At 33.4% G+C, this 27,324-nt stretch overlaps 1 protein-coding gene across 1 annotated transcript in view; it reads right to left on the minus strand.

Annotated features, from left to right (window-relative positions):
- The window catches only part of LOC125051242, a 73,755-nt gene that overhangs the window by 43,353 nt on the left and 3,078 nt on the right, over positions 1-27,324 (minus strand). Inside the window, exon 2 of the mRNA XM_047651455.1 lies at positions 3,713-3,906. Coding sequence (XP_047507411.1) covers positions 3,713-3,755 — 43 coding nt within the window. The 5' untranslated portion in view covers positions 3,756-3,906. The remainder of the gene's footprint in view (positions 1-3,712; positions 3,907-27,324) is intronic.

Genomic DNA, 27,324 nt, shown 5'->3' on the forward strand with positions numbered 1-27,324 from the left:
CGTAGCGCTCCGAGAATTCCGATAATCAGCTTTACTTAAGGGATTGGGTTCGAAATTCAATTGTATCTCGAGTGATTTTAATAATTCATCAACTTTGAGCTAAAGTACATGATATGAATAATCTTAATGCGAAAGAAAGACGTGAATTATCAAGGTACAAAAACTAAACAAACTCGATACGATTAATAATAATAATATTTAAGACTCATTTATTCCTTGAAACGTTTACAAAATTTTTTTTTTTTCAAGGACCTCTTCTATAGACAGGCCTCCCCCAATTGGCTCCATCTCCTCTCATCTCCTGGGTCCTCTCTCTGTCTTGATCATTTTTCTCCCTATCTTCTCCACCAACTTTCTTCAGCTCGGCAGCCCACCGTGCAAGCGGGCGACCTCTCATTCATTTTCCTGGTAGCCTTTCCACTTTGTTACCCTCTTAGATACTATTAATAAAATAACTAAAAAACACTACCATTCTCCATTTTAACTTCGATATTTAGACAACAGTCATGTTTGTTCTTTCAAAAACGTTCTGTCCGTTCATCTTTTTGTTGTTGTCGCAACATGACAAGTAGTCAACAGCTGTAGGCTTATAAATAACTAGTAATTTTTATATGTAGAACCTTTAAAAGAAATAGCATACTTCTCTCAAGACCAGCAACGCAATCGCTAACATGTGTGTTGTATGGGCTGCTGTATTTTATGGATATTCCGTAAGAACGTTTTCCATATCATATCATATTAAAAAAATTATGTGTTTGTATAAAAATAAGCATTTACTTATTTCACTTATGTAATCTATGGCTTGGGCCACAGTATATCCAAATAAGTGTTTCAGGTGCAAAATTGTAGGCAAATATTTTCTAGTCTAATGCTAGCCAAAAACATCAGCTGGTCTGTGTATAAACAAGAAATTTATAAAACTGTCAGCGATAACAAATGTGACTTTGACGACAGCCTTCACGGCAAAAAATAACCTGCAACCTAAGCTGGAATAATAAATTGCTAAAGATAATCTAAGTTATTTATTTGTATTTTTTATACTAAAATATTGCTGTTGTCTATGTCACATAAGAATACTTCTTTGGAGCTGCTACTTTCTATTGGAGCATTTAAAAAGACGACGCCATTTTGTTTTGAGTTAATTTTAAAAGTAAGCACTAAGTCAAACTAATTAAATAAATAAAAACTAACTAAATAGGTTTCTTCTTCTAGAGTTTTGACTATATTCATGGTATCAGGAAGTTGGATAAACTTGTGATTTACATTGTGATGGAGAGTTCATGTCTGAGCTAAAGGAGTCTATTAATTATTTTTTATGTAACAGAGGTCATACGGGCACGTGGCTCACCTGATATTAAGTGATACTGCCGCCCATAAACATACATTCACATTGCCAGAGGCCTCGCAAGTGCGTTGCCGGCCTTTAAAGAAACGGTACGCTCTTGATAGACCCTAAGTCAAATTGGTTTGAAAATATATCAGTGGACAGCTGGTTCCACATATTAGTGGTGCACGGCTAAAACTGCCTCAAAATCGCTCAGTTGTGGAACGACGGACGTCGTGATACGGGTGGAAATTCATATACTGGCTCGACGTCCGATGACGAAAATCAACTGCAGCCTTGCGATTCTGTAACTCACTTCTCGAAGCTCCCTCCTTATCAGAATGCCAAATCATAAAATGACTTGGCATGCTTCACGACTGATTTGAGCGCGACCGCCGTTGCGAAAACCGCTGTGTGAGTTCGAAAAGTGAGTTACAGAATCGCAAGGCAGGTATTAATCCGAACAACTCATCTGAACACTTTCCATGGTAAATGCTGCATAAATCGCCAATGTTTCGGGTTTTATCTAACTATGACACCAATTATGAGGATATTGATATTTTCCATCTGACCAAAGAAGATGTGAGGAAATATTTGAAGAGGCGGGAAGACTTTTATTTTGTTCAAGCAGTAATTTGAAATATTAAGTATTATTCGTTGTTTGAAATGTTAATTTTCAGTTTTGTTTAGTTTTTTTAATATATTTTTGTCTATTAATGTACTTACTTGCTTTCTGTTTCATATATATTGTTTATCTACGTAATCTGTTTTGGCTTTCTGTTTGATTCATAATATGTATGTTAACTGTAGGATTACTAATAATTAAATAAATGCATGCATCAACTCATTATCACATATAACAGCCTCTGTTTGATCTTATAAACATTTTAAAATACATTCTTTCTCTAGTCTCTCAGAGTATTAATTGGACAAATTAGATTTGCTTTAAAAGCTCCTTTTTGAGTTTCCTATATGAGTCAAAATAATAAATACAGAAACACTGTATTTATTATTTTCTTAATAACCTTCTGTGCCGTCATACCAGTTTCCTCATGTTTTCTTTCACCATACCAGCGAGTAAATGCGCACATTAAAAGAAAAATCCATTTATATGGCCCCATCCAGTCGTCGTCGAATGCATGACTTTAGAGCCGCACGCTGAAGCACTGGTATGATAGAAAGATAGAAATATAATTCCTACAAGATTCATAGATTAGGCTCACAATTTATTCACTCGTTTAATTTAGTTCAATGTAAGTTTAATTAGTTTAGGATTGCTTTCGTAAAATATTTTATTAGACTGAAATTGAGTTTAAGCCATCTCTTGGGAGGCTTTTGAAAATCACTATCTCTATGTAATATATAAAATTCTCGTGTCACAATGTTCAGTCCCATAATCCTCCGAAACGGCTCGACCGATTCTTATGATTTTTTTATGCATATTCAGTACGTCTGAGAATCGGCTATCTATCTATATTTGAAACCTCTAAGTGATAAAGGGTGTCCACCCCAAACATTTTGTTTTTATCTTTTAGACAATTTTTATTGTTTTTTGTTTATGATACAGCATACAAAAATACATACAACCCCTAATTTTCACCCCTCTACGATTATTTTTTATAATAGTAGATAGTTATTTTTATTGAACTAAAAAAATGTTTCCTAGAAATAATATACATAACAAAACATTAAAAACAAATAAATCAGTGACGCTACAACCTTTAGGCCTGGGCCTCAAATTTCTGTATCTGTTTTATCATTTGTCAATCTAATAAATACATTTTAAACATTTATGCATGTGGAAAGCAATAGAGTAAATATATATATATACCACATCTACTTTTACGATTTGTTTGTATGTTCAACAAGATTTTAATATTAGCTGGATTTTATAACAAATCGTATCGTAAGCAAATGCTAATATTGTTTGGTGGTTTTCTCGGATTTCCTAAGATTTATTCAAGTCCTAATAATACAAAGGAATCACGCAAACGTTACGTGAACTTATTTTTTATATTGCCACTTAAAAAATAAATAAAACAATGGCACTACAACCTATTTAGGTCTGGGCCTCAGATGTGTGTATCTGTTTCATGATCATTTGGTAATCTAATAGGCAAGTAGGTGATCAGCCTCCTGTGCCTGACGCCCGCCGTTGACTTTTCGGCGTCTAAGGCAAGCCACTTTCCTCACGATGTTTTACTTCACCTTTCAAGCGAATGTTAAATGCGCACATAGAAAGAATGTCGCAAGCTGAAGCCATTAGGCCAACACTACAACTAATATTTCTACTCGCATATCGATGTTTATACCAATTAAAAAACCGCTACTATGTGCAATAGTATCTTATTAAAAAACTAAGTCTAATTTGAATATTATAACACTTACTTCCAACGAGCCATAGCAAAATGGCTGTATATTGCGAAGCCATTATGTTTACGTTCGACAATTCGACACGTCAAGTGGCGGGCGCGTGTCGTTTCCCGCGGGCCCTTCTTATCTCCATAATGTTCAAACCCGTCATTCAAATATTCTTCACTGACAGGAATTCAGCTATTGTATCCGTGATCTTGCATATCAATCTGTAACAATACAATATGTTTACATGTAATACATAATATTAAGTTACTTTTTACAGAATATAAAAGTGTTAATAAAAAATATAATATAATAACTAAAATATATTATTAAAAGGAGCCACTATAGGCAAGCTCCCGAAGATACTGGCAGCGTTCCCCCTTTAAATAGCTAGACTAATTTTTTGTCCGAGATATCTGCCAGCTCTTCGGTCTGCTTATTCCTTAAAAGCCTTATAGCGCCAGAACCTCTTGGACCAAGGGTCTCGACACCGAATGGGACAAAATCATATTCGGAGCCCAGACCCCTGTAATTGCATGCTTTAGCTTATTAGCTTTCGTTTTTTTAATATCAATGCACTGGTCCATTGGATTGGGAAGTTATATACCGCAGTTTAATATCATTTATATCAGACCAGGACTGTCCATGATCTAAGGTATTAATAAAAATAATACATTCTTAAAAGCTATGTCCTTCAAGTAGTCCTTATGTAGGGTCCTTCAAGAAAAGAGTGTACTAATTCTTAAAATGCACTCGCGAGCTCTCTGGCATTGAGAGTGTCCATGGGCGGCGGTATCACTTAACATCAGGTGAGCCTCCTGCTCGTTTGTTCTATAAAACAAATGTTAGTAGAAGAACACAAAAAGTACAAGAATTTTTGATTAGCAACCCTGCAGAGATTTTGTAACAGTGATGTAAAACCAGAAGATCAAAGAACTAAAAAACACAAATAACCAAGGCACTTATAAAGCTACCACGAACAAATAATTAAGAATGAATCTTATATATATCGAGTAGTATTAAGGGGAAACCCGCTGCAACTCAAAAAAGAAGTTGGATTTTAATTCAATATTATATAATAGACATTTGTGTATCAATGCTCTATGATGTGTAGATTATATTTCAACGTTACGAATCAGCTTAAGTAATTAATCCTAAAAAGTAAATTTATAACATATCATTCCTCACTCGAAATGCGAACCAAGTATGTGTTTGAAATATACAAAGAAATATCTAGATCGGCGTAGAGGTGGCTCCACACTACTAAACCGAGAGAGTAACCGAATTCCATTCCCCATACACACAGTCTCTGTTAAATGATACGTAAAGTTGTCTTAAGCTTCCTAGATTTATAGTGCCCTAGTATTATTTAAAGTGAGATCAGATTCACCGCCGCTCTTGTATTTTAGACTTACTATAATATATTATTAGATTTATATAGAAAACGCTTCAACTGTTTTTAAAAACACCCTTTTCTATTTTTTAATCAATTTTTTGTTTAATAAATAGGTTATGTAACAAACGAGACTCGAACGAAGAAAAATAGATGTTTTGGAAATGATATGTTGCAGGCGGATGATTAGGGTTCCCTGGACAGCTAATGAAACAAGCCTCTGCGCTGGAAGGATGGTAACATCTGTAAAGACCAGTCTTGTCCATGTACAAGACTGCGTTTACAGACAAAAAATCGTCTTTCGACACTTTGTTGTTTGGTTGTTTGGTTCGTACGCAGAGATCCAGAAACAGTAAATAAAAATAAACCTGTGACGCTACAAGCTTTAGTCTCAGATTTCTAAATCTTTTCATGATCATTTTTAAATCTAATAGGCAAGTAGGTGATCAACCTTCAGTGTCTGACACACGCCGTCGACTTTTTGGGTCTAAGACATTTCGGTTTCCTCACGATGTTTTCTTTCACCGTTCGAGCAAATGTTAAATGCGCACATAGAAAGAAAGTCCATTGATGCACAGCCGGGGATCGAACCTACGACCTCAGGTATGAGAGTCGCACGCTGAAGCCATTAGGCCAACACTGCTCCAGAAACTGTATAAAAATGTGTCGTGGCAGAGTGGAGGGCACCAGACCTCGAGGCTAATCCCCTACTCGCTGGACCGATCAAGTAAAGGCCCTTACAGGTCTTACCATCACTAACGCACAGAGGCTTGCCGAAGACAGGGAGGAGTCAAGGGTGTTGTGCGCCAGTAACATGACCTTCAGAAATGAAGAGCCTGACTAAAGAAGAAGTAACGTATAATGAGCGATACTGATGACCCATCGGTACTCCTCCTAGAGAGCAAGGAGAATATCAATTACCTGCAGTCAAACTGCCTAAGCAGTTTTGCGGGACATGGTTTGGTTAAGGTGTAACGTTTTTTGTGAATAAATATATTTAAAAATATATATATTACATAAAGTTCTCACTGCTTGAATGTATTGATGAATTTCCAATAATTTAAAATATCAAAGGACCTATGAACTGATTGCCAAAGTTGAAAAACGAAAGTGCTTTCATTAAGAAATACAGCCTTCGAGTGATTTATCGTCTCGGGAGGTTCTATTCACGCCGTGCGTTTTGTTGTCTAGAGATCGATTGGATCCGAATAAAATACATTCACCAATTGAATAGCAGCCCAGCAATGTTTCAGCGAAAGCGACACTTTTGGAGACTGGCACAGTGTAGATAAGTTAACATTAGCCTCAATGAAATGCTCGCAGACGATATCGAATGTTAAGTAATACTGTTTTTTCGCAACGATGACAATTGACAAAGATTTTTAGGTATTTGTTTTAAGGTTTTATTGTAAACTTGCTGGCCTGGCGAACATCGTACCGCCTAACAGTCGATTCTTTATTTGTTTAAAATACTTATTCTGCTATTCGGGACACCGGTCTAGCTAGTAAGATAAAAAAAAGAAAATTGATAAGACAACAAATACATTATGTCAAAAAATAAAAATTTACCTTCCCGGAACCCCTCCACTAACACTTGAACTTTATGCTTTGGTATTAATGTTCAAATTCACTTTTAAGAATTATTACGAATATTTTGTATGGGAATATAGAAAAGTGTTGTTTTTAGACTTTTTCACTCAATTTTTTTAAATTTTTCTCCGTAAGAACCATCTCCGTACTTCAAGGTATATTATAAAAAAAAATCAGACAAATCGGTCAAGCAGTTTTCATGTTATGTCGTGACAACGGAAAACGGGTTTCATTTTTATATATTACTAGCTGGCCTGGCGAACATCGTACCGCCTAACAGTCGATTCTTTATTTTTTTTAAATACTTATTCTGCTATTCGGGACACCGGTCTAGCTAGTAAGATAAAAAAAAGAAAGTTGATAATACAACAAATACATTATGTCAAAAAATAAAAATTTACCTTTCCGGAACCCCTCCACTAACACATGAACTTTATGATATGGTATTAAAGTTCAAATTGACTTTTAAGTATTACGAATATTTTGTATGGGAATATAGAAAAGTGTTGTTTTTAGACTTTTTCACTCATTTTTTTTAAATTTTTCTGTTCGTAAGAACCATCCTCGTCCTTCAAGGAATATAATAAAAAAGAATGAGCGAAATTGGTCCAGGCGTTGTTGAGTTATGCGCTTACCAACACATTTTGGGATTCATTTTTATATTATAGACTAGCTGACCCGGCTAACTTCGTTCCGCCTTAATAATAATATCGTTGTTACTTTAGTTAAACTTATTTTAGGATTTCATTAAGGTGATAACTTTTTTTGCAAATAGAGAAATGTTTTATTGCTTGCCATTGCGAAAGAAGAATGGCAGTTTTACACATTAGGCCTCTTCTCTCTATCGCCAATATTGCGATACTGCATGTTAAAGCACTTTCTGCTTTACAACACTTTTTGATGAGGTAACACATGTTTTCGATCAAGATCAAAGCCTGGTTATGCATCTCCTCATTTACCTCAAGTTCGGAATTTCTTGAAGTGACACGAATTCGACGTAAAATGATGCGTAGTTTTGTCAACAAATGTCACCACATGCCGTGTGCATTCGTAAAATTAATTAATTAATTTATTGTTATTCGATAACTTATTCGATATTTTATTGCTTATTCTGCTATTCGGAACGGAAACAAATCCAACAAATCAAAAACCATGGCAATCGGTCCAGCCGTTCTCGAGTTATAAGTGTTGTAACAAACACGACTTTCTTTTATATATATAGATATAGATATAACTAGGTTGTAGTTAGACTAAATCATGGTTCAACATAGTGCGTCTGGAAAAAACTGCTTTTAGTAGTAAGCCCGTTTTAGCATAGAACCAATATTACTTCATGATTTTATTCGCACCATTCTTAATGGCTGAAAACCTTCTGCCGCTTCACTAGGCATTTTCTTGCGAACTAGCGAACTGTGAAATCGACTCCCGGTTGAGGGAGATACAACCTCTAATGATTTAAAAAGAGCCGCAATTATAGGCCGGCAGCGCATCTACTATACTGGGTCCATGGGCTGCGTTGACTGCATTTTATGGCTGTCTTGTAAGGCTCATTTTTAGTTTTGTCAGTCCGATCACTTTTTTTTACATCTTTAAAATATATGAAATTTTGTTACACTTATTTTGATAGGTGTCTTTTATTAGGTGTGTATTGAGAACACAACCTTAACTTTGAATTTCGAATGGTTTTTGCGCCCCAAAATGCCCTTTGCCTAATCTATCCGTCCGTCGTGTTTTTCCAATCCCAGTTAAATGCTGGATTTAAATAAATAATCAGTATTTCAATCTTTTATGAGATTTAAGCGATTCCTTTGTGCCTTTGCAATCTACTTAAAGGCGATGGAACTTTCAAACACTTTTAGAAAGGAGTTTTATAAAAGTGGTTTTGATTAAGCATCGCTTTGAGAATTGATTTACAGGATATTATTATAAAATTTAAATGTTACATTTTTTATAAACTCGAGCTAAAAGCTTCAAACGACTAATGAGAAGCTCTAAACAAGATAAAAAAGCTCTTTTTGACGAGCTACTTTTGGTTTTCAGTAAAAAAATATCTACGTACATGATTACTTTTAAAATAAGCAAGCTTTGGATTGGTTAGTCTCTAACCATATACATGAAATATAAGTTATATTTGAGCATACAAATACGCTTATATCTTTATAGAAAGGAGGAACCAGGCTTGTGTTAGACCCGAAACTGATCTGAGGCCCAGACCTAAAAGGTAGCGCCAGCGGGTATCTTTTGATTTGAAACGTTTTTCAATAACCCTCAGATTAAACGTTACGAATAAGCTACGTGTTTGACCACTATACCAAGAAGACATGAATAGTCTATACTGAATAGTACTGAAGGTAGCTAAGATATAGGATAACAAGAAAAAAAAGTATGAAATGTAAAAAATCTAAGCTGTATATTTTTGTTTTGTTATGATTGGAAATTTATTATTTTTGTTTTAAATATAAATAGTTTAAATGTTTGGTTCTTATTACAATAATAAACTCCATTAATGTTACATTAAAAAATGCAATAACGATTCTCAATCTACAAAGAGAACATCCCGAGAGGCAACGCTAATACACTTCCCGGCTGTTTTAATGATCTTTTATTTTTCTAGAAATACGTCGAAACAGACTGAAATAATGTTCCAATCCTTTGGGAAGTAGTCATTTGAAATTAGATTCTCTTAATAACCTCACTTTAAATCATACTTTTAAATTTTTGAGTAGCAATAAAGTATATTTGGTTTTAAATTAATGAAGTTTATCTTGTTTATAATTACGTTATATATATATATATATGATGTGTGAATATGTATGTATTTTGTGTGTGTGTGTGTGAAATGTTCACACATTTTATAAATTTTATTTTGTAAATTTTTCAAGGAATAAATGAGGCTTAATTATTATTATTATTATTATAATTACGTTATTTATAATCGAGAAAAGAGCGTACCAATTCTTGACATACTGGTAACGAACTCGCGATCCCTCTGGCATTGAGAGTGTCCATGGGCGGCGGTATCACTTAACATCAGATGAACATCCTACCTAAAAAAGCTAACTAGGTAAATGCAAAAGGCATTTACGAAAAAGATTATTTTCGATGAATAAGAACATTTATAATTTTCTTTCATTGATAATTGACACAGAGATAAAGTAAAGGTTGATAATGTTCATGACCTAGGTTCGTAATTTTTACAATGTCTTAATTATTTTACTGAGAAGTCAGTCATATTATTATTAGCAGCAGCTTGCGCCTCATGGCCGAGAAGCTACCGGGCGCCTCTCCTTTTCTTCATGTTGTTGTCTATCATATAACATTTTTTTCTTCTTATCATCTAAGCTTTGCATCCCAATAGGTCTCTACGACGCTCGAGTAAATCCCCATTTAGCATCGTGGGCTCCCCTACCATGTGAAGAGACCGTATTTGGGTAAACAAATCTATATATTTACATTAATAAAATATTTATGACTGTTATTAGTAACTGGGAAAATACTATAATTGAATTTTTTATATGTTGATTGGATCCGACCCGAAACAATCTAGCAGGTAAGAAAGTAAAACTGAAAATTTTGATTGGTCAACAGTTTCTATAATCCACTACGCATTGTCACACATGTAATTACATACGTCCGTTTGTTTAGTCCAAATTCTTGTCTTTAGTTTTATATTTTCACCATCCTTTATTTGTAGAAACGACTTTGCTTTGACACAAAATATTTATTGCTATAAAAACCATTCATTTGACAAAAACACACAAACAAAAATGCATTAAGAAAGTCAAGTTCCCACGTGCGGTGATTATCACTTATTTCTTAGTACGACCTTGCGTTCTGCATCAACTGCGGTTTCTGTATCAATGTATCACAGTTGGTACAAGTGGTGGACGGTAGTACGATAAGAATACATAAAAAATAATAAATCGTAACACAAAGCATTTCAAATATAGAAACTAAGAAAATGCACTGAAACAACAGTCGCAAATGTTGCTCCACTTTTTCCATTCCAAGATAATGTACGAAATAATTTTAAACGTATTGCAAAATTGAATTTGGTATTCGATTCTCGCTGTAAATCGCACTTTAGTGGAAAGTAAAAGAATTGAACTACATTTTGTGCACTAAATTTATTTCTGCAAATTAACTCCGCGCTCTGAATCCAGATTAAATATGTTCTGAACTTTCGTAAGAGTTAATATACGGATGTAATGTCAAAACTAATTTGATAAGCTCAGTTATATAATGAAGAACTTTGCATTGGTAAGTGATTTTTGAAGTTATACTTCTTTAGGCGCGTAATGAAAAATTTATGAGAGTGAAATTTTACGATGCGCGCGCATCGTGACACAAAATTATCAGTATGGGAGCTGAGCGTGCGCGAGCGAGATGGGAATAAGACAATCTACAAGTAAAAAGAAATAGAATATGCGTGACGTTAGCAGCTATGCCAAGAATTTTGAAAACCATAATGACATTTGTAGTAGCTTTTAAACGAATAAAGGAGTTTTAATTATTTTTTCAAAGAAATTTAGCAATGCTTTTTCACAAAGACCTATTGTTACTTAGTTAAAAGGTTATGAAACATACCTAGTTATTAAATTGAATTAATAATATAATAAAATAATAAATAATAATTATTATTAATATTAATTAATAATTGAATAATATACTAAATATTAAATATTGCTAAATTATTAACGCCTAAATATTTATTATTAATTATTTAATATTTAAAAAAAATAGAGAAAACCAAAGAAGTATAACTTCTTACGCGCGTACGTAAGTACACGCACCATTTTTTATTTATTCTAGTACCTACCTAGAAATTTTAAACACTTCTTATTGTCTAATTGAAATCACTTTTAAACACACATTTAGAATAATTAAGCGAATACATCCTATATATAGTGTTTTGCTCGACTTCCAAACATTTGGCTAATATAATATATATACCATAAATAATCAAAATCCAGCCTCGATTTTGTTCCCTTTGGAGTAGAGACTCTTGGGTTCAAGTGCACAGGCACTTATTAAAGATTTAAGTTGGCCCCAGGAATCGAGGAAATACTGCCAGCGTTAAAGGTACACTGCCAAAGGGACCAAACTTTTTAAAACAATTTTTTTTTTTTTTTAAGACAATTCACACCAATTGACCTAGTCCCATGCTAAGCTGGTGAAGCTTGTGTTATGGGTACTAGGCAACGGGTATACATACATATTATAGATAGATAGACATATAAATACGTATTTAAACACCCAAGACCTAAGCACAACACCAAATGCTCATCACATCGATGTTCGTCTCAGCCGGGGATCGAACCCGGGACCCATGGATTCGCAGTCAGGGGTACTAACCACTAGACCAATGAGTCGTCGTTTTGATTTTGATTTTCTTTTTCAGAAAATAGTAAATATATAATTGTAATCAATAAAATCTGTAATAATCAAATTGGACATTAAGTCGTTTGACTTAATGTCCAATGACCACTGGATGGGGCAGAACGCGTCCACAGTGAGCCTTCATCGCAGTCTTGAGCTTCGCATTGCATCTCGCTCTAAATCATTCCGGCTCTCTTTCCCTCATCTGTAACTGTACGTTTGATTGCGATGGCAATGCTTCAAATTTCCTTACGGGTTCCAATCAAGCGCCTGCTTGGGGATATGATTGGAATCTCTTTGAAGTTTATGACCTATGCAGCTCTACTAGCCTCTCTTGACCTGCTGATAGTCGGGGTTTTTGGGGCAGCAATCACAGGGTTGCTCGTTCGAGATCTCCTCGAATAAGAAGATACTAAAATTGTCGTTTAACAGTCCATTTTACAGTCAAGTAAAAAATATGAATGCATAATGAAAAAAATTAAAATTTACATATTAAAGTTTTCTTCATACCATAAGAGGAGCAGAAAAATGGAGCAAAATTGTTACACTATGGCAACCAAGAGGCCATAAAAGAAACAAAGGTAGGCAATTTAAGAGGTGAGCCGATGAAATCGTGGAAATGGCAGGAAAGACTAAGACCTGGACGAGATTAGTTTACAATAAGGAAAAATGGAGGACAATGGGGGAGGCCTTTGCCCGTAGGCACACAGAATAAGTTATCATAGATTAAGGAAAATAAGTTATAATGTATATATTTTTTGTATTCTGATATAAGGCTATAAATAAATAAATAAATAAATTAAAGTTTTCTTACTCTAAGCTAACGAGCAACTCACTAACAAGGAGATCTTAGAATTTATCAGTACGGACCTCGCAAGCCTCTATTGGTTATTAAGCATTGCTTGGTATAATTATTATTTACGGGCAATAAGCAAGAAGTCATTCCTGAAGATCAGATCTTATCGCATTATATTATCTAAGCGAATGACACAAATGTCTTTGAATAATGATTTTTCCTACATCAAACTTTCTTTTTAAGTGTTAAAACCCCCTTAAATTCACGTATCGTAAGAGTGATCATCAATAACTGTAATCGAAACAATTAGTCACACGTGTCTTGCTTTTGTTACGATGAAAAATGTGAAAAGTTTTACTGGCTACATACAAATCTTTATGATTATTTTACGATATTCAACTAAGTATTATCAATCTTTTTAAATTATTACACGTATCTCAATAGCCGACATAAAATAATATTAATAAAAAAATGTGCGTGTACTAGTGTGCACACGTTAGATGTGAAACTTAAAAAAGCTAACTAGATAAATGCCATTTGCATTTACGAAAAAGATTATTTTCGATGAATAAGAACATTTATAATGTTCTTTCATTGATAATTGACACCGAGATAAAGTAAAGGTTGATAATGTTCATGACCTAGGTTCGTAATTTTTTTTTTATTATTTTACTGAGAAGTCAGTCATATTATTATTACCAGCAGCAGGCGCCTCTCCTTTTCTTCATGTTGTTGTCTATCATATAAATTTTTTTTCTTCTTATCATCTAAGCTTTGCATCCCAATAGGTCTCTACGACGCTCGAGTAAATCCCCATTTAGCATCGTGGGCTCCCCTACCATGTGAAGAGACCGTATTTGGGTAAACAAATCTATATATTTACATTAATAAAATATTTATGACTGTTATTAGTAACTGGGAAAATACGATAATTGAATTTTTTATATGTTGATTGGATCCGACCCGAAACAATCTAGCAGGTAAGAAGGTAAAACGGAAAATTTTGATTGGTTAACAGTTTCTGTAATCCATTACGCATTGTCACACATGTAATTACATACGTACGTTTGTTCAGTCCAAATTATTATGTCTTTCGTTTCATATTTTCACCATCCTATATCATCCTATATCATCCTACATCATAGATTAAGGAAAATAAGTTATAATGTATATATTTTTTGTATTCTGATATAAGGCTATAAATAAATAAATAAATAAATTAAAGTTTTCTTACTCTAAGCTAACGAGCAACTCACTAACAAGGAGATCTTAGAATTTATCAGTACGGACCTCGCAAGCCTCTATTGGTTATTAAGCATTGCTTGGTATAATTATTATTTACGGGCAATAAGCAAGAAGTCATTCCTGAAGATCAGATCTTATCGCATTATATTATCTAAGCGAATGACACAAATGTCTTTGAATAATGATTTTTCCTACATCAAACTTTCTTTTTAAGTGTTAAAACCCCCTTAAATTCACGTATCGTAAGAGTGATCATCAATAACTGTAATCGAAACAATTAGTCACACGTGTCTTGCTTTTGTTACGATGAAAAATGTGAAAAGTTTTACTGGCTACATACAAATCTTTATGATTATTTTACGATATTCAACTAAGTATTATCAATCTTTTTAAATTATTACACGTATCTCAATAGCCGACATAAAATAATATTAATAAAAAAATGTGCGTGTACTAGTGTGCACACGTTAGATGTGAAACTTCTTTATGACCTTATTTTTCGAAAAATTATCTATATGTAACTTTACAGAAATTGGTTAAATTAGATAAAGTTTAACAAAAGGCTTTTAATATCACATACTTGAATACAAAAATACAAAATACTATTTTGTTATTTTAGGGATTAGAATCTCTTTGAATCCACCGTGGTAGGGACAAGAAAAAGACGCGCGTAACGGTCAAATGTGACGCGTAACCGAAACATGTGACGCGTAACCGAAAAATGTGACGCGTAACGAAAAAATGTTACACTAAATTTTTTTCCAACCCCGATAAAGAAGTTTCATTCATTCTTTTCGATTTAAAGTGATTTTGATTTTAAATAATTTTACAATAACTACTTAATCAAATAGAATTCACTGTTCGTAAATTGCTACATCATATCACGATTTTTACTAGTACTATCGTTTTATTTTCTAGTATAGTTTAGTAGTTCTATCATATAAATGAAAATCATAACATAAAAGAAGATAATTCGAAAAGAAATTCGAATTATAAAAATACTAACGCTAATTTTTATCCTTTCTACGCAGGCAAAGCTAGCAAGTAATAAATAAAGACAAGTGGCAGTAAAACTACGTAGTGTAAAACGGGAAACTTTCGTTATAACGAATGATTGTTAGAAACAACACTGTATAACAAAGTTACAAACGAGATAATTACGTTTTCTACTGTACATTACCTGTATTAAGTAAAATTTAAATGAATAAAAGATGATTAAGCATGCTACCATTAAAGTTAATGTACTATTTTTAATACACATTTGTTATTATTTCTTTTTAAATTTTAGTTTAGTATAGTATAATTCTAGTGTTTTAATTATTTTTTTTAAACAAATTTAAAAAGTTTGGTCCCTGTGGCAGTGTACCTTTTTCTCCAGCATTTCATCGCTGTAATGCGACACTTATTCGTTTAGCGTGGAAAGCACCAGCTCAGGGGTCACTGGTACTCTATACCAGGCACCAACTGAAATCTTTAATTAGCGCCTGTGCACTTGAACCACACGGCCCAAGAGTCTCTACTCCAAAGGGAATCGAATTTGGAGGAAAGACCGTTATTTGAGCAAGTTTATTTTCCGCACGCTCTGCGGCCGCCCCAGCTTTTTTGCTTGTCCGAGGGGGTGAGATGGAGCTAACGTGTCCACACAAGTAGCATCTCATACCAATTGTTCAGTAAATATTTGAACCTTTTTGAGTTTATTATATGTATTCCATCATTGGTTTAGTTTAATTGTTTTTTGTTGTATATATGTTAGCTGTAGAATTACGAATAAAGAAATATTTCACTTAATTTATCATGATATTTTCTTAACAAATTCCTGTAAAAAGAAACACACGGATGTTCTTTTCATATTTTTTACAGGCAAAAGGAGGCAAGTATCTAGGTTATGTAAGGATCTTACAGCTTGTAGTTTTATAATTGAGAAGGTTGTTAAAGTAACGGGAACTAGCAGAGCTCGTTAAAGTCCATACTAGCCTCAGGGATCTCTCAGTACCTTTATTTACTTACTGTAATTAAATGTCCACACAAAACATAGGTACTTATGTGTTTATATTAAATTAAATGAGTTTAGTCTTTAGTTAGCGGAAAAAAATATGTTTATCTAATAAATGTTTTTTATAATCACTAATAAGCTACAGAAGGTCGCATAAACCTATAATAAAAGGAATTTATTAAAAATTATATGCTTTATGAACTAATTGCAATGAAGACGAGGTGTGTGTGTTTTTATATGTCTATGTCTATGTCTAAGACGAACACTTAACCTGGATGCTGATATTATATTTAAATATAACAAAAATGGTTTACAATCTTATAAACTGTAATTTAAACTTATAAGTATTCTACACGGGCGTCCCAAGTCCATTGGACGTAAAAGAAAAGTAAAAATTAAACTTACATATCGTAGATAGGATATTTTGCTTAAAGAAGACTTTATTATGTTTTGAAAAGTAAGTACTACTGCATTCAATGATTTTCTAAAAATTACTCGTCTATTGTACACAATAACATATATTTTACAAATAATTTAAACGTGTATGAATCACATGAAAATATACTTCCTTTAGAGCTAAAAAACTTAATACCAACAGTACCAGAGGGACCGTATATCATATTTGGGACAAGCTTGATGATTAGTGAACTGTCAAGATATTTTCCGTATAAAGTTATTAGTAATTTTGATACGTAATGTTTTTATTCTTTGCGTGTTTATTATGTACAAATAAAGATTTAGTAAAAAACCTTTGTACTACTATTGCTGATAGATCTTTCTTTTGTACAACTACCAAGGACAGTGGTAAGTCACTATTCGATGCAAATAAACTTTATTATTGTAATTATTATTAGTACTATTTTATTTATACATTGAAAATAAGAAAATATATTATAATGTAGACTGAGAGCAAATTCCTCTTAAATACATATTAATTGAGTACTATTTTACATTGTAATTATTTATAACATTCATTCGAATGGTAAAAGAAAACGTTGTGAGGAAACCGGCTTGTCTTACACCCAAAAAGTCGACAGCGTTTGTCAGGCACAGGAGGCTGATCACCTACTTAATAAATAAAATAATGAAAACCTTATTTATGACAAAAGGGTTGTGACAAAATTCATATATCGCTAGTCCCCACACTAGGGTTTTTTAGATTGTTATTATTTTTATAAATACATGTATTTATTTTTATTAATCACATTTATAGAGGTGAATATTTTGTACTTAAAAATAACAAATAAAACATGTGACGCGCGCTTATCGAAGCCACTGTACCGCGCTGTCAATTATGGAAAAATAGTTTTCACCCTTGTAACCCGATTGCGTCGAAAGAACATCCAATTTAGAGAAGTAGGTTAGTAAACTCAATGAATATTAATAACGTTTAACGAGTCGATTAATCTAAATGTGTATTCACTCGTTAACGACAGAGTAGGTACATATTTATTGTTAATAGGGGAATTTATTGAGCTAATTTACCACGGCTTACGATCAATTGAATGAGCTTTTACAAGCTTTTATGAAGTGTTTTTCAGTTTAATCGTACGCATTACTTTTCAATTACATTTCCGTACTTGTAAGGCGTAGCGTAGGTCGGTATTTATCAAATACATACAAAATAATAGTTATGCTAGGAATTTAACTCAGGACTCGTAAAACACAATCTACGACTAAACTATGACTGTTTCACAGGTATTGAGTTAAAAAATAAATATTGATATTTTGACGTGGGTAGAGTGTAGGGTGGACTCAGTATCCGCACTTAGACGCACATTTGGTCCGTTGTACGTGCCTTCCCTTCCAAATGACCGCAAAACTAAACGACATTCGATATGTCCCTACGCCCAGTATCCGATGTTGGTTGTGGATTTAACGCCGTGTTTCGACATCAGACACACTGTCTGAGAAATACTTATACGGCCAGTGTATCCGCAAAAGCATAGATGTTACTAAGTTGCAACATATCATTGATATGCAGAAGAACCAGGGTCGCAGATAGGACAGCCTTGCGGAACCCTAGCATTCACGGGTTTAAGGAACATGCTCCGATCGGCCACAAAGCTGAAGATCCAGTCGCTAAGTCGAAGTTCATAATGTCTCGAGGAACCCAGAATGGAATGCTTCGAAAGAAGCGCTCTGTGCGCCTCATCGAAGGCTTTTGCAATGTCCAAACTCACTGCCAGCGCCTCCCCCTTGGACTCAATTGCCTCTGACCTTCTATGTGTAAGGTTAACGAGAATTTCTCCAGCTGAGCGATCACTACAAAAGCCGTATTGACGGTCGCTAATCAGCTGGTGGAATTCTAGATATCTCAGGAGCTGGCCGTTAGTATTAGATTCCACTATATGGAGAACACAAAAGTACTCCTTGACGTACACGCAAACTCCCGCCCGCACCACAATGGAATGTTTAAATTTTTACCCCGGATAGGAGAAGAAGGAACTATCAACCGTGGAAGAAAGGGTAAAAAAGAGTGTTGGGAATGAAAACTAAGCTTTAATGATTTTTTTACATATTATGTTTTTTATTTAGATATATATAAAAGTAAATACACTCAACTAACCACAACCACACATTTGAAATGCAAATAGCGTTACAAAAAACACAAAACGCTTTTTATTCTTCTGTTAGTTTAATCTGTATGTTAATGCTTAGTGCAGAGATATATTATTATTCAATTTCTTTATTAGTAAAGTATCTAATCTGGCGAACTTCGTGCCTAATTGATGAATTTGTTGATTACCTTTTAATTTAATTTAAAAAAATGTCTATGAAGCAAATACCTATAAAGTTTAAAGACGTTGAGAAAATGAAAATATTGAAGGTAATGTCAAGTTCTCGTAATTTGAATTTTTGAGTAAGTTTCTCTTATATAATGTATTAATATTGTACTTAAATAACAATTCTGTAGAGAGACAAAAAAAACATAATCATAACAAAATACAATAGAAATAGTGACAGTAAGTCGGGTTTGTTTAATATAGATAGATCTATAGATTTTTACATCGAAACCAATTATAAAGAATGAAAATATTTTAAATATTTCACTAACGTTGCGGCGTACCACCACATCTATATTATATACCTGTAGTTTTAATAAAGAGTTAGAATTGTGTTATTAAATTTTTAAAGGCACATTGCCTTTAAAGCGTGTGCAAGTATTTAGACCATAAGTTTGATAACAATTATAAATAACTCAATTTATTAGAATAACATTATGTTAATATACTTTTATATGACTTTACAGAAATTAATGACAATTGCATGCCTATTTTATATGGCTCATTGTGCGGATTTTTATAATTAATAGATCTAAATGTACCACTTTCTTGGAAAATAAACGATTTATTATTATTACTAAAACACTTTTACACAGTTAAGAATTAAACATTTCTAATGAAATTTCATTTTCAAACCTCGCATACAAAATCTCATGTTCTATTTTATTGTCTATTGGCGTGTCAACGAACTATCCCGAATAACTTTTCTCAAACGTTTAATATTGTTGGGACATTGGTACAAATATACCAGACTATAAGTCATTAAAAAGTATTATAAAGGGGTTAAAATATTTTAATATTTAACGCAGACTACACGTGTATATGATATAAAGATTTTTTAAACGCGTAAAGTGATTACTGATTATATTATTATTTACGTAACTTGACGTTTTGAAGTATTGTCAGTAATATTGGTGTCACTGGTATTACTGACAATACTTCAAAACGTAAGTGAAGTGAAGTGTACTACTGGATGTACATAATATCCAGTAGTACACTTCACAGATAACTACTGGATATTATGATTAGACTAACTCTATGTTGGTAAAGTCAAAAAACAACTGCGCTACAACCTGTGGTATTGGCCTTAGAGTTTTATATCAGATCCTTGATCTTTTTCTTTTTAATAGTCAAGAGGTGATCAGCCTTCTGCGCCTGACACATCTACGATTTTTAATGTTCATATTTGTTTTCGTGTAGCGAAAAAGCAAATGTTAAATGCGTGCAAAGATAGATAGATAGAATCCGTTAGTGCGAGCCATGAGTCGACCTCGTTGAAAGTCGCACGATAAAGACCCTAAGCAAATATAGCTTTCTCCCGCGAGTTTTATTTGCTTTGCTGGATTGTCAAATAACTAATTGTTTCCTCTTATTTTTAGTATTGTCAGGGGATTATTTGTTAAACATTGGAATCCAGGAGTGGGGAACTATTATCATTGATATTGAAGTTGAGTGTTTTTGAGATTGTTTTAAGACTTCCTTTACCATTTTTTTTTTAAATTTAATCCTCCGTCCTCCGTCTAGATCAGTCTGGTAGGGTCAAAATATAAATTGGTTTAGATAGGAAGCGAATTAGTCCCATAGATTTGTCATCTGATGCAATTCATGATATTAATTTAAATAAGAAATCTAATAAATATCTATCGTTTTAGATATACCATGATCAGAGATCTACAGTGGTATGATAAGCAGAGGATTATATCAACAATAAAAAAAAAATATATATATATATACAATATACATATTGTTATTAATTACTTCTAAATGCATTTTGAATTCAATTGTTAGTTAATGTTTTTGAATATGTAAACACACAATCACATTATATGAAATAACCATAAAATACTGAATACAAAAGTATCAAATAACTCGTAACGAAATAATGAATTATCGTTAAAGATTGCATTGCAGAATAAAACAATTGAGCGCTTAATATAAAACAATGATATGTATCAGTCGGCTCGAGGGATTCTCACGTGCTTACACCTGCGTAATAATCATTTCTTATGAATATTAAGAATATATTACCACAAAAGTGCTTCATATAATTTTCCATGCTTGGGTAATCGTATATTTTATGTTATTTCTTACTTGATTTGTATTTATTTCATTGAAAAAGGTGTTTTTACATGTGTTTTACTAGTATTTAAAATTAGCACGACGCTTTATTTTATAGATATAGATAATAAAAATATAATATAAGAAATACACTAGGAATCACTTAAAAAGATTCAATTATAATAAATAATTTAAATATTTACAGAAAAATAACAAGTATTCATTCAAAAATAACTATAACCATAGATGACCATGATTATAATAATCACGTATTTATGGCACCCTGTTGTAACCTACCTACCGCATTGTAGATACGTACGAAAAGCAAATCATTTGTATAGATATACTATTAATATTTATACTGATTAAGAATATTATTTATATTTAATTGACTTACGAATAACAACACTATGTTATTTGCAGACATTAACTGTTTAGGAAGATATACAAGAGTATATCAAAAGCCTATTAGATTTTTTTTTAAAGGCAGGAGGCTCATCCGATGTTAAACGATAAAATGCCGAGTGATTATTTTAGTGCCCATGGACACTCTCAATGCCAGAGGGCTTGCAAATGCCTTGCCGGCATTTAGAGAATTGTTACACCGTACGTGGTGGTGGGTTCGGAAATTGGTTACTTCAATGGGCAGCTGGCTCCACATAGCGCGGCAAAAACTATATCGCAACCGCGGCGGCTGCGTAACCGCACAGAACTCAGGTCTCGTGAGTTTTGAAAATAAAACTCCAAACCGCCATCGCGGTGGGCGCGGGTGCAAACCGCTTCGTGAGTTCTTAGCGTAACACTTGTACGTCTAAAATGTCTTGGATTTTGAAATACGGGAGCCATAGTGCTGAATCTACGAATTTCACCTTAAATGAGTCTTATTAATTATTTTTATAAGCTCCAATTTTTTGCATGAGTCAGTCAAGCGTGTGATTTTCAATTCTAATGTCAGGTTCGAGCCCTAGTTTGAATGAACTTGTGTACTATTAATGTTTGCCGTAGAAAACATCGTAAGACACACGGCTTCTTAGACTTCTTAGACTTGACAAATGGACGACTGAGTTCACGAAACACGAAAAACACGTATTAATAATTGTTATTAAACTTCAGTTTAGTCGATAAAAAAATTGAAACATTTTTTAAAAACTCATATAAAGCAAATAGCACTTTATTTGAATCAATTTGATCGGAACTCTCCAAAATGTATTTCCACATTCTACACTTTCAATATTCCCTTCAAAATATTTACCATTTTATTAACTTTTAAAGGTTATTCGATACAAGCGATTGTTTTGAAATATTGTGTGTTAGTATTAAATTGTTTAACCACTCGTCTCCTGTAACTCTATTACCCCTGAGAATTTCCCTGAAGTATCCTGGTAGCATTAATCGATAAATACATACGCAAACAGAAGTTATTAATTCGAACCTACGAGGATACAACTTATGCATAGCTTAGAACTTTTGCATAGCATAGAGCTTTTGCATAGCATAGAGCTTTTGCATACCAAAACTCATAAAATTCGGTCGAGCCGTTTCAGAGCAGTGCGCTCAAACACAGTGACTACTAAAATTTCATAAAAAGAAATTGCCATACAAGGTCCTAGCCACAGATTTCTGTGTCTGTTTTGTGATATTTTTATTTTTTAATAAGCAAGTGGGTGGCTTTTTGTATCTGACTCATGTGTACCAGTTTACTCACGATATTTGTACCATACGCACATAGAAAAGTTCAGTCACGAAAACGGGGCTTAGAGACTAGTACTAGATAGCAGTAGGGTTAACAGGCTCAAGCTACTAGACCCACACACTGCTCTGCACATACAAGTAGAATAAAGCATATTGTACTTGTATGTGCAATGTAACATATATTATTTATGTAAGCTGTATAAAGCACTTTCAACGTTTGAAGATGCGTAATTTACCGCGATGTACATAAAACAAATAAAGTTAAAAAAAAATAAGAAACAATAAGAGTATTTAATAAACCTACTTAGTCAATGCCTAATTGGTAATAACATTTATAAACATGTGAAATCATGAAAAAATATTGTACTTTTATTTACGAAAAAGCTATCAGAGCGGTTTCAAGTATTATTTTACCATTATTCCTCAGGCTCTTTATTTCCCAAATATTTCATGAAATGTCAACCCGTGGAAATTCGATAAATATTTTTTTTATTATTTATATTTTTTTGTTAATTCCCTGACTATGTTGACGTCTTAGGTATTGAATAACTTACGTAAATGTACAACTTAAGTAAACGGTATTTGTAACCCGGATAATTAACACCTATTTTTTTAACAACTTTTTGTATAACATTTACAGCGCGAATTCCAGATGCGTCTTAACCTATTGTTGAACAATATTTCTTTTAAGTTCGTCTCTGTTAAAAGTAACAAGCGTTCCCAAGCTTGTTCAGTGTTATACCTGCCCTATCCATACATTCGACAGTCGGTCAGGACATGTTACACCGTCGTCAAATCTGGTATATGTTAATAGTAACTTATAATAAGTTCACGTGTGAAAATAGTAGTAACTTCATTTATATAATTATCTTATCACTCATCATTTCTGAAGGTAGTGTCGGTGGCACCGCACAACTCCCTCCACTCTCTTGTCTTTGGCAAGCCTCTGCGCCTGGGTGATGGTAAGAGCTGTAAGGGCCTTTACTTGATCGGTCCAGCGAGTGGGGGGTTGCCCTCTAGTCTGCCAGTGGAGTTAGTGTTTCTGGATCTCTACGTGTTATATGTCATCAAAAATTCAGGATGCATTTATAACGAAGCGTCAAAGAAGATTTATTACCTGTAACCGTCTTAGTATGGACACGTTTGTTTCCTTAGCTGTCCAGGGAATTCTAAACATCCTAACGCCTTGAACACCACATTTACAAAGCATCAAAAGCTACGAAATGCCGGTAACAGCTAAAATTCAATACTTCAATTCTCATATTATCTTCTAGAATCTAGATGTTAATAAAATATAATTTTAAACGGACAAAATCATGTGCCAATTCGTATAACCGATTCTATTAAACACGAACGTGAAAACAGTTATATTGATCGCCGCAAGCGTCGAATACACTATTAATACTTGAATATTGATGAAATGGTAATTAGCGCAATATCCAATAATGGTAACGACGGGATATCAACCGTCACATTAGCGACTACCCTTAATTTTATTGCTTATGGCGTACCTGTAACTGTTAGTGACCTATTTGCACAATGGTTCAACTGATTATGAGCTTAGTTCACCAAAAGTTAGCTCATTGCTGATACTGAGTATAAAATTTGATGTAAAGGTTTTTAAGTATATTTCGGCTGATATCTATATATATATTGGTCGTAGTTGACGACTCATTGGTCTAGTGGTTAGTACCCCTGACTGCGAATCCATGGGTCCCGGGTTCGATCCCCGGCTGAGACGAACATCGATGTGATGAGCATTTGGTGTTATGCTTAGGTCTTGGGTGTTTAAATATGTATATCTATGTATAATATGTATGTATATCCGTTGTCTAGTACCCATAACACAAGCTTCACCAGCTTAGCATGGGACTAGGTCAATTGGTGTGAATTGTCTTAAAAAAAAATAAATAGAAGTGTTCATACACTTTTATATCTAGATAAGTGTATGAACACTTTACATACATTTATTTATTTTCGTTATCTTTAATGATGTCTAAAACGTGGTTACCACAGTTAGTCCATTAACAACATTTGTGCGGGTTGAAAAGAGATGGAAATACACATAGTTGCCGTATAACCCTAATACATAATGAAAAGATTCATGCTAATTAAAAACGCGAGCTTGTGTTGTTCAAGTGAGCAAAAATAAAATGTATAATACATGTTTTATAGTATCTTTGCCCAATGTTCTATGAATTAAGCCACTTCAAACACGTGTAATTAACAAACTAAAGCTGTGTATACACTTAACATATTTATCGAAATATTAACTAAAATATTACGAAGAAACCTTATATTCAATATGATCTTTGCTTTGTTTGATTTTAGTTCCTTTATTGTATTTTTATATCAATATAATCGTTGACAAAGAAAGAAACATCTAGTCAATGTTATATTAAAATCTGTTATGTAAATATGATTTGAAAAGAGAAAGAAAGGGCGTATTTTATTTTTCAATTTCTGGAATAAGTTACTCGGTTTAATGTGCTGATGAGTGGTTCGGATTAATACCGGCAGCCAAAATTCATCGTCGGATGTCTGTCGAACCACAACCGACATTTTTTTTATTGAAGTACCACCGAACCAATTAGGGAAGAAGCTCCTTTAGAATAGAGCATTCCAATTCTAAAAAGGCCGGCAACGCACTAGCGAGCCCTCTGACATTGAGAGAGTCCATGGGCGGCGATATCGATATGAGCCTCCTGCCCGTTTGCCCCCAGTACTACTAACTACTAACTGTAGCTAAATATTGGAAGCAGTACTGCTTTTCAAGTTTCTTTGCACGTTTAAATGATTTTTCCTAAGGTTTTCCACGCTAAACTGTCATTTCAACTCACCGTTTGTGACTTATTAAACTCATTTGTAATATTTCAGAAGAAACTTTCTTATCCCACAGTGTTTCACCTTAGTTTGCATAAAGTTTCGTTTGACTTTAAAATAAGCTTTATAAGTGCTAGGAGAAGTAACTAATAACTATACAATGGGTTAGGTATATTTTCAGAGACGCGAATGGAGGGTTCATTGCCAGCATTCGGAAAAGAGTTGATTCCTTGATGCGTCGTGATCAACATAGCTCCGTTGTAGCGTGATATTACCACAGTAATCTAAGTACATGCTCCATTTTCACCATGCCTATCGCTGGTAGAGGTTAAGTTTTTATTTCCCTGATTTTGGTTTTTTTATTTTTGTATTAAGAAGCATGAGCGGAAGCAGTTCCTTAAAAATCATTAATGAGTATTTAAATCAATGAATATTAGCGATTTGAAATGTAGTAAGGCACAAGATAAATTTTGTACAAATTACAAGCAGAAATCAAAAACGCATGTTACTGAATATTCCGGTAAATTGAAAAATACCAGTATTTTCACTCATGCACTCTTTCATTATACGTAATATTTATTCACGAAAATTGAGAAAAGCAATTTCGTATGTATAATTTCCACAAAGTAAAGGGAAAAATCATTGTGCTTAATAAAAACACACTGTTATTATTTGCGAAAACAAATATGAAATCTTTTATCTTTTCGATGAAATAAAATATTATTTTTCATATATTAACACAGTTGTACATAATGGGAGGTATTAATAATATGTCAAGTCCCGTGTCTCAGTAGTTTACAAGTGATATATCTTGCAGTCTTAGGTTTGATTCCTTCGGTAGATAGAAGACTAATACCAGTTTTCTTGAAATGTCAAACCGACGCCGAAATAAGTCAGTCCCATATCCTATATATTAAAGATTTTAATAATTTTACATAATCTGTCATTTTTATTTGTTAATGCTTTATTAACTACACACTTCTTAACCTTATACTCAAAACTAAACTATAATTGTGCAACTGTAGTAAAAATATATTGTTATATAATCTATTATACCAAGTATAAAATTTCCTGTGGCAAGCTATTAAATTATTATTATTGAGCTTCGATTACAGCGAGATGGAGGCATTACTAACTTAGTTTCCTCTTCGTCTTTGTCACCTTCTTACTTACTTTGCTTTGTTTTGTATTGTTTGTAGTTTGTTGGGTAAGCCTTCAGGCCTTCCTACGGAAACACAGATTTTTTAAACCAGTACTTAAGGAGGAATAATATTTGTATTGTATTACAAGAATAAAAAAAATATTATCATAACTATATCAAATGGAAGAGAATACCTGCCCACGACATAGGGAATCGTAGTGCACTTTCTCGTGTACATCTTTTTTATTATATGTAAATAGGTTTCTTTCTTTATTTCCTATGAGTAATCGAGGTGGGAATGTAAAACGATTTGATTGTGATTGGTCGAATAGCTGTAATAACATGACGCATCATGTTGCGTCTCAACGCATATTGGATTGGATGCTGTGGACCGAATAACGTCTCGTCGTTTACTTTAAATTATCAACACAAAATACTACATGTTATTTAGAATACCAATTCAAAAATATACTAATAACTTTGACCTTTAAAATCTTAAATACTTAATAAAAGAACGTAAATCGATTTTTTTTTAAATCGCTAATATACAATTTGCTACGCCAATGCGTTCCATATTCGAAGTTTACAAGATGCTAAGACGTCAGGGGACTTGTGTCAATATTATTGGATGTCTTTTATTGAGGACTTTGCGTTCTCATTTATTTTGATTAAATCGGATAGCGTTCTAGTGAACTTAAAGCGGCCACTGACGATACGTCCATTTAGTAGACTTCCTTTTGGATGCA

Source organism: Pieris napi, chromosome 7 (genome assembly GCF_905475465.1).
Source record: "Pieris napi chromosome 7, ilPieNapi1.2, whole genome shotgun sequence".
Classification (NCBI taxonomy): domain Eukaryota; kingdom Metazoa; phylum Arthropoda; class Insecta; order Lepidoptera; family Pieridae; genus Pieris; species Pieris napi.